Source organism: Pipra filicauda, unplaced genomic scaffold (assembly GCF_003945595.2).
Source record: "Pipra filicauda isolate LSUMZ 115617 unplaced genomic scaffold, ASM394559v2 scaffold53_size3534045_pilon, whole genome shotgun sequence".
In the NCBI taxonomy this organism is placed as follows: Eukaryota; Metazoa; Chordata; class Aves; order Passeriformes; family Pipridae; genus Pipra; species Pipra filicauda.
In genome coordinates, this window is record NW_024104687.1 from 3,011,916 (window position 1) to 3,028,764 (window position 16,849).

At 42.3% G+C, this 16,849-nt stretch overlaps 1 protein-coding gene across 1 annotated transcript in view; it reads right to left on the minus strand.

Annotated features, from left to right (window-relative positions):
* The window catches only part of CPXM2 (carboxypeptidase X, M14 family member 2), a 75,166-nt gene extending 58,673 nt beyond the window's left edge, over nucleotides 1-16,493 (minus strand). Inside the window, exon 1 of the mRNA XM_027726439.2 lies at nucleotides 15,755-16,493. Coding sequence (XP_027582240.1) covers nucleotides 15,755-16,283 — 529 coding nt within the window. The 5' untranslated portion in view covers nucleotides 16,284-16,493. The remainder of the gene's footprint in view (nucleotides 1-15,754) is intronic.
* Nucleotides 16,494-16,849: the final 356 nt, after the last annotated feature.

Genomic DNA, 16,849 nt, shown 5'->3' on the forward strand with positions numbered 1-16,849 from the left:
GCTTTGACTAAGGCTGAATTCTGTGCTATTAATTTTAAAATGTCTCCTCTGATGTTTTTCTGAAGCACAGGGAGAAGACACTAATTCCAGCTAAAGCCACAAAACTGAGCACAGCCATCAAAAATGAGAACCATTCTCTTTTTTCCTGAGCCAAACAAACAGACTTAGCCAAACAATAGAGAAAAGAACTGAGACAGACCACTTGCACAATGGCTGGGTGTAGGACTAAAATTACCATTAAAAACACATCTTCATGCTAGAAATAGCTTAAAATGTCAAATCACTGAGGTGTACAGCAAGATTAAAGATTTTACACTGAACATTAAGTGTAGCCATCAAAAATAAACACTGAAACTTGAAATATCATTAACAAGTACAAAACCAAGACAGAAAATAGCTACAATCTTAAGATACAATCCCAGCTCAATAAAAGAGACATCCTAAAAATGTTGAAGTTCGACCACGTTAGCAATTCCATTTGACAGTATTTTACCAAAAATAGTATAAATATAGAAAGAAAGTCATATGGGTATAAAACTGCCTTATAGTGGAATTATTTCCCTCCCCCTCAATGAAAGGCTGTAGTAGGAATTTTATACAGCAGAAATATATCCATAGTTAGTATAGCACGTTCACTAGGCAGTTGTACAGAGTGACACGAAATTCCTTTAACATAAATAAACTGGAAAATATCCATGACTTCTGGCCCTGGAAATGTACATTTCCCAAGAATTCTGCCAGCTCTGAGGATTTTGCAGCACAGCCATGTTTTTGGAGCAAAAGATGGATCCCAGGTGGCACAAAGAAAGTATCCAAGTGGCAGGACATAGGAAAGGGGTGTATATTCTCCACCATGAGGATCAGAATCGAACACCTGGGCTTTAGTAGACCTAGAGGTGAAACACACATGAACACCTTCATCAGTTCTCCAAAAACACCTAATTTCACTAAAATAGACAGCACTACTATGATATCACCCAGTTTTCACCTTCTCACTCTCCCAAGGACACACATGAAGCCCACACACATCGAGCAGGAAAAATCTGGTGTAAAGTTCTCAGTAGTGATGAGCCATTACACTTTATCCCCACTACTACACTTACTTCCACTCACAAGTACTAAATTTACACTTGAGAAAGACTGAAATCAGCCACTTCCCAATCAGTACTACTTAATGTTATTTCAGTTCTAATCAAGTTAAGCTCTAGCATAGACCAAACTATGTTTTTTCACTCCTCAAAAAGGCAGAAAACATGCTGAAAATGACACTGCAACAGATGCATCAGCTTCCTCTGGTGAGGCACTCCAGAGACTAACACAAGCAAATCTCTGATGGAGATACAATCACTTGGTTCTTCAGTTTTAGGTTTCATAGTAGGCTGTTTTCTACCAGTTAAGCTTTCTGACTTAGCTCCTGATGGGAGCCAGAAAACTTCAGAGCCAGGATGATGAAGTAGTGTGAGCTGTGCCTTTAGGCAGCAGAGACTCATTAGTCATCTTAGCTGAGAGTTGAAATGTCATCTTTCATTTTTTTATGGTTAAAACTAAAAATATTCAATTACCAATAGAAGGTAGACTAGGAGCAGTTTGTATCTGCAGCGAGACCTGGGTGAATTTTACAGGATCATCTTTCCCACAGTCAGCCCTCCTCTTCTGCCTTGTGAAAAACACACCCTTGACCATTTTAAATCTTCCCAAATAGCGTGCTGCTCGTCAGCAGCACCATTAAAATTTTCCTCCATGCACAAACAAGAAGACCCTCAAAGATGGGCTGATCCCTTCAGCAGGGATAGCCAAGCCAGCCATCCCACCCCACATCCACCTGGGCTTATCCCCTTGGAATAACTATCCCTCCTTCTCCAGCAGCAGCAGCTGTGCTCCCAGTGTGAGGGGCATTGCTGAGGTGGTGGGAGTCACTGCTCAAGGCTCAGGGTTGGTTTCTGAGCCCTCACCCTGCACAGCCTGGTCTCAGTTGCTCCAAGCCTTCCTCCAGGTTGCACATCTGGGATAAATACTCGACCTATATAGAGAGCCTGTGACAGGAAATTCCTAAAACCAATCCAACTTGGGTTTGAAACCTTTTATAACGTGTAAGTCTGAGTGTTATGGAGACCTGGTGTGTCTGCTCCAGCAGGGAGTTTAGACATTTATACAATTTTTTTTTTTTTTCCAAACATCACATCTGTTGTTATTATTTCATATGAAATGATAAGAAGAATAAACCCAAACACTTCTCATAAGGCGTGGAAGTCATCATAGTGCCTGGAGCTGTTGCTCAGACAATGATTTCAGAAGAAAGTTGTGTGGTTACAATTAACCTGAACTCAAACTCTGTGCTCCTTCTTCCCAGCACTAAAAAAAAGAATCAGTTAGTGTTTTCTAGAGCAGAGTGAAAGAAAAAGTAAGTTTGGTTGGGTTGCTTGCTTTTCACCTGATTCTTCTTTTTTTATTTGACATAATTATTCATTTGATAGGCTGTGAATCCTTAGATGCACAGCTCTAAGACAGCAGTAAAATGTCAGAAGTGGCTTATGCATTTTAAGTCCCAAACAGTGGAAAACTGTTTCAGTAGAGGGATAAAAAATTGACCAGGTGCACATAGAAAATAACCAGAAGTTCTTTAGATATATCCAGAGGAGTAGAAAAGCAAAAGATTTAGGAACTCATATAGCAGAGCTTTCTTCTTTCCATTAAAACCCACTGTGCCAAAACTGTTGCACCTTTGAGAAGCCCCCTGAAAGCAGAGGATTTAAGAGTTCAGAGCAACAAGAAGTAAAATTTCAAGAAATGGTTTTAGAAAGAAAAAAAAAAGTTAATAAAAAGAAAAGACTACACGAGTGGGATTGTTGGGATGCAGGAGGGGGGGTGTGAGGGATGTTTCCCTTGGGAAGAGGTCTGTGACTGGCATTTGGGAACATAAACTCCAGGGCAGCAGAGGAATCTCACTGGCATTAATGAAGAACTGTAAGGACAGAGCCCAGCTTGCAAAGGCAATCAGTTACTCCCTAAAGTAATTTTAGAAACAGGCATGATTTTTAAGGGGCTCAGAAAACACACTCTGCAGCCAGGCTCCCCCTTTCCCACATTTCACCAGGTGTGCTTCCCAGGAGATTTGGTTCATCTTCTCAAGGATTTCAGCTCCCAGATGACTTTTTAGCTTTCGTGTGTCCATTGTGAAGGTGGCACTTTGCACATACCAGAGTCCTTCTGTTCTTCCTCCACCTCTCTACCTGCCTTCAAACTAATCATGGAAGAGTCAGCTGAGGGAAATAACTAAACAAATACATTAAAACGTGCCTCAAGCTCAAGCAAGCACCAGAATTCTGTGGATTAACAAGCTTAGTTATTACCTTTTAAATTTTGAGCACTCAGCATTTTCACAAGCCTCTGAGCTTCCTGCCTGCAGAAAGAGAAATGCTGTGAATACTGTCAGCAAGACATAGCTCTTGGTACCTCTGAGTGGATTGTAGGGAAGGACTGGAGCTCCAGCAGGGAAGTTGTTGTGAGGCTCCAGCTCCATGCTACAGAGCAAAGGAGCTAAAAAGCAGTTCAAGCAAGGTTCAGACTAATATCTCTGAGGGTGGGCAACTCTCCAACCCAAATGACCGAGTGTTCAGAGCTCCTTTCTCCCTATTCCAGCTCCCTTGCAGTTTTTTGTAGCCTGCAAAAGATTCCCAAAATTCATTCTGTCTAACCATCTTTTCTGCTTTGTTTAACAATTCAGCCGTGGTCCAGCAAAGACTCACAATCACAGGCTCCACATTTAGCACGTTGGAGGCTTCACTGGTTCAAAGCAAAGTGTGTCAGAAGCTTCCAGGGAGCTGGAATGTGAGTTATTAGCGAGTTTAAAATTGTCTGCTTTCTCAAGGCTGAGAGCCCAAAAATCCAAACTGAGGGCAGTGCATTTCCCAGCCTGTGGACCCAAGGAGGAATGCTCAGGAGGGCATTCAGATAAACACTGATTTTTACCAGTTGCTCAGCGAGTTTGGCATCCTTTCCCTGGAGAAAAGTGTTGTGCTGGCAACAGCCCGTGTTGTCACCAAGAGAGTCCCTGTCTCCACTGCAAAACATCAGTGTGCTAATGTGAAAAGTGCAGGTCATGATTTGGGAGCCCATCCTCCTTCCACCCACAGGAGCTGAAAGTATTAACTAAGCATAGGTATTCTGCACTTGAAAAGCCATGGGACTGGGAAAGCTCCAAGGGAAGCTTCCCTGAGCACGAAACTCCTCATTTTTCAACTTGTTAATTGGGAGGAAAGAAACCTGATTAAGGATTAATGAGCAGAAATATGGAACAACTCTGAAGAGGAAAAGTTCCGTGCTATTTTCTCTCCACTTTTTCAAAGAGCTCTGTGGCATTTTTTTCTGCATAACTCCCTGCTAGCATTTTTTAATCGTATTTTGAGAACTTTCCCATTCTATTCCTCTTGTAAGAATGTAGGGGCTCTGCACTGACTGCCATTTGACTTGCATTCAAGCACCACAAACCCCCAAATGCATATTTTGCAATATGAAACAATTCAGATGTGTCTGCAGCATTTTGTATTCCACATGCTACTACCTCCACGAGGATTTCAATTATTTAGGAAGTAGACCTACTCTTTTTCATTTAATAGTTTAAAAAAACACTGAATGATTTCAGCTGGTTGAGAGCTTTGCTCTTTGTACATTGTGAGTTGAAATATTGCTTGCAAATAGACATCACTTTTTCTTTTTAAAAATGTTTTCAGATCCTCAGCAATAAGCAGAAGTGTTGTAGAAAAATTGGATCAGGAGTATATTATCAACCATATTTTCTTCTCTTTTAAATAAAGAGTTCAACCTTTCAGGCAGAGAACAGATGTGATACCTTGTGATTTCAGTGACCAGATACCTCAACCCTCATTCCTCCTTGCAAGTTTGGCAGCTGAGGAATTCATCCTTTTTCTTCTCTGAGGCTCATGCATTTCATCCATCTCTTGGCTTCAGCAGTACCTGGGCTCGCTTGGTTAGCATTTACAAAGGTCTTTGAAAGAACCTTCACAGCTTTCTGCCTCTGCATAGGATCCTCCAATCCTCTGTTCCACTCCAAGATGGAAACAAGATTTTTTGGGGGGCCCTTTTTGTCACAGGTCTCTAATGAAATACCCGATGCAAAGGAACTGAACTTAGATGTGAGACGCTCATTTGAGGAGCCTGCAGGAGTTTTGGACTGCAGATCTCTGCTGGGATGTGAGTGTAAACAGAGGAACTCAGGAACAAAATATCTGCTGAAACAGCTGTATTTTTCCTGAAACGGGTATTTTTCTCTTTGTTTTAGCTGGGGTGTGTGCTGGACCCTGGCTATGACTGGTCTTGGTTACTCCTCCTCTCCTTTCCTCTCCTCAGCCTTCTCTTTTCACCAGCAGCATCAGAGCTATTGCCTCACCTGAGGGGAAACCTCCAGCTCCAGTGACATGCACTGAACACTGGGGCATGTCCCTGTGCTCCTGGGTCACCTGCATCCTGGGGCAGATCCAAATCCACTCCAAATTTACCACGGGAAACTCCAGCCCTCCCTCCAGCCATGTATGTAGACCATATCACCCAGACATACTCTTGGCAGCGCTCTCAATGGAATCTTTGCTTGGAATTTAAAGTGCGTAAAGACAGTGCAGTTTAAATACTCACTGGGATAAAAATGGCTCTGTCCTTTGGGGTAGGGTATTTGCCATCCAGCTTGTGATGACAAATATAACTGTTTCTGAAATAACTGCTTTCTCTAACTTAGAATCACAGAATCATTAAGAAAAGACCTCCAAGATCAAGTCCAGCTTTTGACCGTTCTTCTCAATATGTGAACAATCAAGGGGGGAAAAAAGGAGAAAAATCATGTTGTCAAAGGCTGAAGTATTAAGTTCAACCTCTAGGCAATCACATATGAAAGACTGGTGGAAAATGAAGGTTCTGTTCTAAGTCAGTGAAAAATTTTGGAAGATTTCAGATCCGGTTCTGTGTTCAGACATCCTCTGTCTTGTTTATGGGGCAAACTCCTCACAATATTGAAAAGGATCTGGGGGGAAAAAAGAGTGTTAGATCCAAATCTGGCATAAGGGGTGGTTGTACCAGGAGGTAGGTAGTGTTTACATCCAGTTTTGAGACCAGCTCTTCCAAGAGACTTTGAACTTTTCCCTTCATTTGACAGATGTTTCAGAAGAACCCTGAAAATAAAGAGGAGCTATAAACCTGTCCCCATAAAACACTGTGTCTCTGAAGAGGAGGACATTAAAATACTCTAATTTCTGGGAAAGAGTGAGAAAGATGGTTTTCAGTTTTCTCCCACTGCAAACAATGCCGTGTCCCAGCACACCATGATGATTAATGTGGTCAGGCATCACCATAAATCTTGGATGTGTTAAAGGAAAGGGATACTTGGCCTCTCTCTGTGCTCTCTGATCAAACCTAACTCCCTTGAAATGGGAGACTGTTTTGCTTTCAGAAGTTCACACGAGGAAACAGGTAAAAGGCAAATCTGGGGACAACAGAGACCAGAGACCTCCTGAGCCTCTCCACAAGCAAAAGAAAATTCTGTAAGAAAACCAGGGACATTTGGGCTTCCCACTCAGCTTCCCTTCTAGGTCCCAGCCAGGAGGACCAAAAATGAAGAGCCAAAAAGAAGGGAAACGACAGGAGAACTACTAAATCTGTGATAAATGGGAGTGTGAGAAAGAAATCATCTGTAGGAAGCACTAAATCTAAGCAGGAAACTCAGATTTAGGAAGGTCTATCAGCCATTGTCTGGATGAGCTGTTGAGGTCCCACAGAAAGGAAAACCTCAATACAGGACTCTGGTGCTTTAGCCAACTGAGTGCCACTGCAGAACAGGTACCTGTACCTGACATCTCCAGAAGTGTCTCTTTCTGGATGATGAAGATCTGTTGCCATGTACCAGGATTTATAAAGACAGGAGCTTCTCCCTTAGGCTGAAATCTGTTGGCAATCACTTCCAAAATTCTGTATTTTTAAAAGTTTATAACTACAGAAATGTACGTAACTCTTTACTATCAACTTTGTGAAGATCTAAGTTGTGTTGTGAGTTGATTCTTTGGGAATCCTGTTGATTACAGGAGAACAACACTATTGCCAGGTGCCTTGAATAATTCCCAAGCAGCCCCAGGCTGATGTATAGTTCATATAACAAGTCTGTCTGGCAATTCATTAAAAAAAAAAACAAACAAACAAAAAGCCACAAAAAAGATCTGTCAGTAATTAACCACCACCATCTCCCCCCAAAAAAATCTCAATTGATACGTTCATTACTGACTTTGAAAGTAGTTTCTATGTCAGTAGCTAATAACTACAAAGCAGATACACTGTGTAGCAGAAAGAAGCAAAAAGACATATAATCTGCCAGTACATGAACTAGGTTTAACTAGGTTTAACTCATGTATACAACAACTTTAATTGTGTTCCTTGTTTAGCCTGTTGGATGCAGCAGCACTTTTGTGATTACAGCATCCTGCTAATGCTTATGGGAAAGCAGGAACAGAACTCTGTTATTTACTGCTATTTACAGACCTGTACATTTACAGCTGAATAACCACAAGTAAACAGAAGATTAATGCTTTATCTGGATACTTTCACTATTAAATCAGATATTCAACTCCACCCACGAGTCACAGGTACTGAAGTCACTGTGGTCCTCTCGACCTTGCCAGTCTTTTGCAATTTTCTGCAACGTCAAATCCCAGTAACACAGCCCCACACAGCCCAGGCAGTTCAGGTTTGGGGGTCATTCCTGTGTCAGAACAGCAAATCATTCACTCTTCCTGATCCAAGTGTAAAATGAGTTTCTCCAGCTTTGACAGAGTAGTAGTATCTCATTTAATTTTTGAAAGGCATTCTTGTAAAATATACTTTACAGTGTATTGGGGCTGATTTTCATTTATATGGTAGCTCCCTTAAACACCCCTCCAGAATCATAAAGTCACTTTAAAGCCTTTTTTTGTTTAGAAAAATAATGTTAATCGCTGAGGTAAGGAGGAATGAATTCCTTGGCTTTCCTTCTCTCCACTTAACCTACAATTTGGTGCAAATCCTTGCTTGCTAACACCAGTATGTCACCCACCAGAGGAGAAGTATTTTATGTCCAAAAGAGGACTTTAGATATCTGTCAGCAGACTCACCAGAATATCCTTTGTAACTCAATTCAAGCAGGCCAGCTAAACACAAGTTCTCTAAAGATGCTTTAAGTGATCCCCACATACTTGCTCTGAAGCCTTCACAGGCACCCTGACTCTCAGAGTCACCATCTGGTATCTCTTCATTCTCCCCCTTGTTTTTCTCACCTTTTTTTGTTGCCATTTGAGAAGCAGTTTTCCTCTTACACCTGTCAAGTTGATTTAGCACTGCCTGGTGACTGCATGAAGAATAAAACACCCTGCTCCTCTCTGGCAGTGCTCCATCCCTTCCAGCACACAGCAGACACCCAGAGTACCCTGTTCTTCCCCACATTAGGATGATAAAACCACAGGGGAATGGAATCATAAATATTCCTTTTGCTGTGCTACAAGGAAATTGCAAATCTGTTTACATCAGAGGTAATAAAGTGACACTGCAATGTGTTTTACTAACGTTTAATGTAGTGGTTTTTACAGCTTGGTTATATATGCAAAAACCCCACGAAACACCTTTTGAGCTGACAGAAACAGAGAAAGGCTTCCAGAGGAGCAAGGCTTGCCCCTAAAGGGCATGTTTGACATGTTCTCAGTGACCAATATCATGTGTGGCTTATGAAAAGAAGTCCTCATCAGGAAAATCATCAGCCAAAGCAGCATTAGAGACCCATTTTTGGGCTGGCCAGGGTCCTCTGAACACCCTTGTTCCACTGCCCATGCACTGAATTTAAAAGTGCATTTTAAAAGGCAAATAATTTTGACTACATCAGAGCTTTGCTTTTTCCCATTTTCCTCGAGTACCCAAGAAAATGGTGTTAAAGGCACATATTTATATTTCCATAAACCAAACAGTACCACAAGACATAACCTCACCAGAGGCCTGACAAGAAGTCTAGATCTGGGGCATCTTTTGCATAACAACAAGAATAAGCAACAACTATGTGTGAATACAACACTCAAATCCCAGCTCTGTACTCAGATGACCAGTCTTTTGGTAGTCTGCTCTTTACACAGACAGTGAAATGGGTAACACTTAAAAACCCCAGGAAGAAAAGGCTCAGACGTTGAAAATTCAAGAAATTACTTCTTCTGCACCACAGCTTCTACTTCCATTATTCCATCTTTTTGACAGATTCTGAGTTCACAGATCTGACAGAAGATTTCATTCCAAAACCAAAAGAAATAAGCAAAATTTGGTTGTGAACCATTGGATTGACCTGCCTAGCCAGCTCACTGAACAGAGAGTAACATTAAAAACCAAGACTGAATTCAACTAATGAGTGTCTTGTAATATGCTGGCATTTCAGGAACAAGCCTAGGCTCAGGTTCATACTATTAAAAGCTATTCAGTGAAACCATCCCTTTTTTAAAGAGGTGTTTTTAAAGAGGTATTTTTCTCACCTTAAAAATTAGTTTGAATTCAGAGAAGGCTGCTAGGAGAATTATCATGGAAAATGGTTTTCTCTAGCATAATCAGATCTGTTTATTCTGATTTTTCTTTCCTCATGTTACATTATTCATTGAAGCCATCGGTAAGGAAAGATACTAATCAAAAAGGTTTGGCCAATTTTGAGGGCATTGCTCATTATTCATTCTTAGTCATCCTTTGTCCTCTTTTGTTGTGACATTCTTTGAAGGATGGGCTCTTAAATTGAATGGCTGTGTTACATTTCATTATTCTCCTTATTTGTATAAGTGCTAAGGAGAAAATAGAAGCTGGTAGATGAAAGAAAGCTCATTAAAAGCCACATGTTTTCATCTTTGCTTGTCACATCTGGCAATTATGATGTGATACAGGTCATATTAAAATTCATGGGATAGGCAGCTAGGGCCAATAAGTTCATTCTTAAAAGTTCCTGTAATAGGAAGTTCAAGCAAAAGCTTTAAAATTAAAATACACATTCTAGGTCGTGCTCCACTTTCTCTAGGCTTCTCAGAGAGGGAAGTTACAAGGTTTAAGAGAGAAGATACCAATGGACCACAAAACAGTAGCTGGTGATTACACACCATACGAGAAATTCTGTGCTTCCTTCTTCTTAGTTCCTGTACAAGTCATTTATCACTGAATAACCTTCACTTAACCACCAGCCTATGCACACAGCCATCTCCCAACCCTCCTTTTACCCTCTGATGCAGTTCCCTAACCCAAAAGCTTGCTTGCTGTTCCCCCTGAATCTGTTTTACATTTCCAGCTCCCGCCCCATTTCTGTTCACACCTTTCCTCCACGCTCCCTGTCGTGCTCCGGAGCCACCACTGGCTCTGCTCCCACCCAAACCCACACCAGTCCCCTGCCCTGTCTGGCTTTCAGTCCTCCCCTTCCACTCCAAGGCACCTTGCCAGTGTTGCCAATGCCTTCTTCACAGCCAAGGCTCTGAGACATTCCATGTGCCAGTAAAGTTCAACATGCTGGACTTTAAACATCTTTGGAAAAATTGGACTTTGATGACTCTCTTTGCTCCTAGACTTCCTCCTAACTCTCGACCTACACCTCCAGCCTGTTTCCAGTGTTCTCCCTTTCCACCTTTTCCAATTTTGCCAAGAAATGGTGGTTCACAGGCTACCTTATCCTTCTGTTTCCTTCTGATCTAGCTGGAAACCTGGTGTATCTTGGTGACTTCTTAAGTGCTTTCAGCTGTCAGTTCAATACCTTACATATCACTCTCTCAAATCTTCTTTCCAGTGAAAAAATTCAGGATTCAAATGTCAGTAACACCATAAACTTGTCAGTTTTTAGCTTCACACGCTCTTCAGATCTTTGCCCCCATTTTGCACTAAAATATCTCCATCTTTTCCCGAATAACATCTCTAAGATTCAGCTTTTCTCTCTCATTCACTTATTAATTTCTCCCAGATTTCATGATCTCATATCTTTATAAACACCTCAATTAATGTACTATCAGTCTATTGTTATACATCCAAAGTCGTTCGCCAAGATAATTGTCATGATTGCTTGCCTTGGCCATTTTATCCTCTCTTTGCCTCCCTTTGTGACTCCTGACACACAAGTCCCAGTGGGGTCCTGACCCATCCAAGGGATCTTGATGCACTACATAAACGAAAAAGAAATAGAAAACTAAAAACCTTCAGAATTACATTGTTGAACAGGTGGCAAATCACACAGAAAGAAACAAATCTGGGGCAAGTAAACAGCAATGCATCTGAAGAGCTTCATCAAGCCTGGGGAAAGCACTAAAATGAGACAAGACAAAGGAAATCACGATCACTAAACACAGACACAGGTTGGATTGTGCAGAGATCAAACAACGGGAAACACTGGTGAAATACAAAACAAATGTACACTAAACCCCATTCTGAGCACTGCCATATAAATAGACATCACTCCTTTTTTTTTTTTTTTTCTAAATGCAATCAGAATTGAAACATGGCCAGAACAAGAACTACAAGTCTTGTAAATCAAATCAAAATAATTATGGATTTATTTGTGGCAGATTTGAGAGCAATAGGATTGACAGTGGGAACTGCTGAGTCATGGCCCAGAGCAATGTGCAGCACTGAGGAGTGTTCGCTGGGACCTCACCCCATAAACCTCTCAGTGATGAATTTTGGGCTGTACTCGGACCCCCAAACTCTGAAGGCATCTGCCCCACAGATGGTGGCTGAGATGCCAAGTATTAAACTCTATTAGAGGCCTCATAAAAAGAAAACACTGATGTTAACAAGGCTCTTTCCACTGATTTGAATGGGCTTTGGATAGAGGCCTGTACAAACAAGGACGGAATTGGAAAATGGAAATACACATATATACAAAAAACTGTCAATCCAACTGTTTACCTTCCAAGGATGACCTAGTACCAATTAATTTATGAGTCACTTAAAGGGCAAGGAGGCAGATTGATATTTCTAACTGTTATCTGAATCCAGTATCTGCAAATATTGATTCTTTTTTTTTTTTTAAATTACATCCCATTACAACCCCGCTGGCCTCAATGGGATTTCTTTCTCCATTAATATTTCACAGATTACAAATATCTATATTCTCACCACCTTCAGTAATTAGCTTAAATAAGTTGAGTCCATGTCATCTGTTTTGTGCTGTGTCCTTCACTGTTCCATTTGATTTCCACTTTGATTCAAAGCTGGGGCTGATCAGGACCAGCTGCTCAGCCAAAGGGCAGATCACACGTTCCCATTCCCCCTCTTTCTTCATCCCAGCTCCCAGCCAGACTATTGTTTGCTACAATTAACTAATCCCACATGCCCTGGCTGCCAGTGAGCCTCACAAACCCCAAATTTTTATATTTACTGCATGTCCAATAAATTAATTCCACTTCTGGATAGATGCATAAACACATAGTTATAAACATATATACACAGCACACATCCTTACCCAACCAGATTTATACCTATTATTCATGGATATCTGCTTGACAACTGCTATTATTCTTTCTTGCTGGCCTCTTAACATCGAAATTTGAGAAAATATAGGTATGAATTCACATTTAGACATCTCTGTGAAGGGCCAGATTTTCAGATCTTCATTTCAAACCAATCCCTGGTGACACAGTGACATGCTAATAAGCATGAGAGTCACTGCCCTGGCAGGACCTGACCCTTGCCTGCTTTTGAGTGAGAAGAAAGGAGAAATTTCACATATTATAGCCAGAATTTTTAACACTGCAGCTCAAATCGCCTGACAAATGCAATTTCCTGCTAAAAACCCGCTGTTTTCACTTACATCTTTAACAATTGGTGACAGTTTCCCTCACTGGGTGTTTGCCTTAGGGCTTATTATGCCTATTGCAGTTCAAATAGTTCAGCTGCTCCCAAGGAAATCCTAAGAATTTTCCCATACTTAAACAAGCCTAACAGTCAGCTTGTTGAGTTGATGTCAACTGCCCAGGAGCTGGATCAAGGAGCAGGAGTTTGATGGAGGGGGATCAGTTGTTTTTTCTTACCTCTGGCTATTTTTTTTTAAACCTCACAGGCTTTAAAACCTCTTATTTCACACGGCTGGTGAAAGCTTGGAAGCTCAGCTGTGCCCAAAGGGCACAAGCCTGCTGTGGGAAGAGGGACTGAGCCATTTCCAGCTGCTTTTGGTGGTGCCTCAGGAGCCTCCACCCTTGTCCCCTTGACCTTGTGTTTCGTCTTGCAGAGGGAGAGAAGGAGGCTGAGGAAGGACCTCACCTGACTGAATGCAGGCATGAAATGAATGGGGTAAGGTGGGAAGTGAAAACCAGCAAAACAGAAGATGAATCCTGCCTGTGTCAGTTGGTTGGCCCACAGTGTAGCGTTTTCTGGGGAAGGAGAAAGTCTCTTTTTTTAAAACTTTTCTGATTCCTTAATTTCCTATACAGAAAAACGAATGTGATTCCATTTGCAAAATCTAACATTCTTAGAAAGTGACCAAATGAAGACTGTCTGCAAGACTCCACTATGCTCCCCTAGGGGCTCAGCTCCTAGTGGGAGATAGTTTGAATTTCATAATGCTGTTACTACAACGCACAAAGCAAACCAGGTTAGGACAGGATGAGCATTCCACAGGGATGAAGGTAGTTTGGCATGTCTGCTGCCTTCTCTGCAGCTGTAAGGTGCTCAGTGCAGCACGTGGGGAATGAGGAAGATGCCTGTCTGTAAAGATAAATTAACTTTGTCCTCGTGGATTGGATGATATTCTCATCACTGTCGTGTTTGGTGGAGTAAGTGTGAAGCCATGATGATGGGGAAACTGAGAAAGAGCCAACAGGGAAGGTGAAAGCAGAGCTGAAATGCAGAACATCCCACTACTGGATGGAGATATGTATTGACTTCACAAAGCTAAGGAAGAAAAACCCTGTTACCTAGTTGGGTAGCTTTAAATTCCGCATGTTTCCCATGGTCATGGAATCATGGAATGGTTTGCATTGGAAAGGATCTTAAAGACCATCTCATTCCAATCCCTGCCATGGGCAGGGACACCTTCCACTAGCCCAGGTTGCTCCAAGCCCCGTCCAACCTGGCCTTGGACACTTCCAGGGATGGGGCAGCCACAGCTTCTCTGGGCAACCTGTGCCAGGGCCTCCCCACCCTCACAGGGAACAATTTCTTCCCAATATCCCATCTAACCCTGCCCTCTGGCAGTGGGAAGCCACTCCCCCTTGTCCTGTCCCCTATCTTCCCTGCCCTCCTGATCCAGTTTGTGGAGGTGGAAAGCAGAATCTTTTTTTTTTTCTTCTTAATCTAAAAAAACCCCAAACCCCAAAAAACAAACAAACAAAAAAAATCACATTAAAACAATCTCAGATGACCTAATGTAGACTAAAATGACTGCACTGATGTAACACACTTAATAAGCCAATTCTTGAGATGGTCCAAGCAGTATCATCCACTTGGGAAGCTGCTGCCTGGCTGCTGGCCCTGAGGGAGAGAGGGCCATGGATGCCTCGTGCCTCTCCTCCCCCAAGCAAGATATTTCTGCTCTCCTCCTTGACTCTGCCTTGACTTACACTGACAAGCTGCTCTGCCTGCCCCACAAACGCTTCTCCAGATTTTAGAAATTATATTTTCTTATCACTATTTATTAGTTTAAAAGCCCATATCTTTGCTAGTCAAATGCTAATTAATTTCTGTTGGTGTTAACATTAAATTTAAAATATTTTGTTTACTACGTGCGAGATGTAACTGGGCAAAGTTAAAGCCACTCTACAACCCTTGATCCTCTGTTTTGCTGTACTAGGGGCTCTAAATCACAAAATTTGTGCCATATGCTCCAGCTGTTAACAGTAAGTTTCTATCCGAAGTAAAGGGGAGTTCAGCTGTTGGGGGGTGGGATTTGGCCCCCAAAGTTTACAGCTCTAAAGTTCATGGACCAAACTCACTCCTAAGTATCCCAAACCAGTAAAGTAGCTACCAGACAGTCAGAGAACATAGAAAGAAATTACTCTTCTTCCAGGGTGGTGCAATTAGGTCTTGATGGGAACAACTGGGTGGTAAAAACTCATCAAGTTTCTGCAAACCATAATAATTGCATATTTTCACCTAATCAAGTGCAGAAAACAGAAAATGGAATTAAGGGTGGTCATTTGATTATAAGGCATTTTTTTTTGCTGTTTAATTTCTTTATTTTGCAGGTCAAAAATTAAAGTGAGCTTGTTAGAGCTTAGTCTTCTACAGGAAGATCTCTGTTTACATATCTTCCTCTGGAGGGCTTCAGAGTGAAATCTCAAAGAAATTCACAGGTTTATAAGTAAAATTAATTCAGTAACCTCTCAGATTAAAGAGAGAAGGGATAAAGAGAGGTGTCACTATATGCAATTACCTTTTACTATGGAATCTGTCTCTGTTCTTTTGCTTAGAGAACAGCAGTTTTCACAACATGCCAGTTGTCAAATGTAATTAAGAATAATTAAGAAGGAAAAGTCCAGTACAGTAGCATGAATATATTACAACCCCAAAATAATCTCTTTACTAGATAAGGAAAGGGTTAAAAAGTAGTAAAAGTTCTGCAGATCTGTTCTGTGGAATATTAAAAATTAATGTGTTGTCATCATCATCACCACAACCACATTTATTGATATTATTGCCAAGGCTGCCATTAGCTGGATATTGATTAATGCAAAAAGTTACAGGCAACGTGAGATTCAGCAGACTCCAAACGCTGGAGGAGGAGGTGGAAAGTTACCTGGTGGCGTTTCAAGAATCGGTTTTCCTTTTTTGTTGTTCTTCTTCGGTTTTAACTCTTTCCTGCTGGGTTTGAACCGCGGGTGCTCCTCTGTCTCTGCAGCGCGGTGAGGTCCTTCCTCTCCAGGTTGCTCCGTGAAAGGAAAAAACTCTTCCCCAGGATATGGAAAGGAATAATAATGATCCCTGTTGGTAATTTCCTGCAGGTAATAATCCTGATCGTCCATGGGTACAGCCCGGGACACATCCCCCAGCAGCGCCAGCCCAAAGGTGCAGAGAGCGAGGCAGAGTTGAGAACATGAGCCTTTCTTGCTACGGGCAATCATCGTTCGCTTTTGCAGGAATCTCCTCTGCGAGTGCTGGAACTTTATTTGGAAAGAGGGAAAAGAGAGTTTTGGCAGCTGCCAGAGCCCCTCGAGGAGAGGCAGAGGCTGCCTGTGGGAAGTGCCTCTGCTTTGGGCGAGTTTGCAGGAGTTGCGAGGAGCGCAGCGGGACGGGGCTGCGGAGGGAGGGGGCAGGACGGGATTCATGTGATCCTCGGGATCCTCAGCCAGAGGGACAGACGGACAGACAGACAGACAGACAAACGCTCCGCTCCGCCGGCGTTTGCCAGGTGGGATCCCCAGCACCGTCAGCTTCGCTGCTTTTCCTCTCCTGCCTCGCAGTTTTGGGCGGTCGGTGCTGCTTTCCCCCAAGCCCAGAGTTAGGCGACAGTTCCCGCTTATCCCCCAAACAGTTTCTTTAGTCTTCCCACGCGCGGCTGATCCACGAGAGGGTTTATTGGAAGAAAAGTAAACTTGGCAGCCGGCCTGCTCCTCCCAGCCCGTGTCCAGAGGGTTTCCCTGCCCCTGGAGATGCTGCGCAGAAGGGGGTGGGCACACGGAGCCTGTGGCTGGCAGGGGTCACCTGCTGGCCCTGCCACCTGGACATGCAGGAAGGTATATGGGATGTGGGTTGCTGACAAATAATCCTCACCCCATATATGTTGTGCTGTATTCCTTTTTGTGGTATGTTTTTTTCCCCTTTTGGCTTTTGCAAAGAAGAATCCCTCTCCAGCACCAATCTCGGCCTCCCTTGTTTGTATTAGTTTACATTT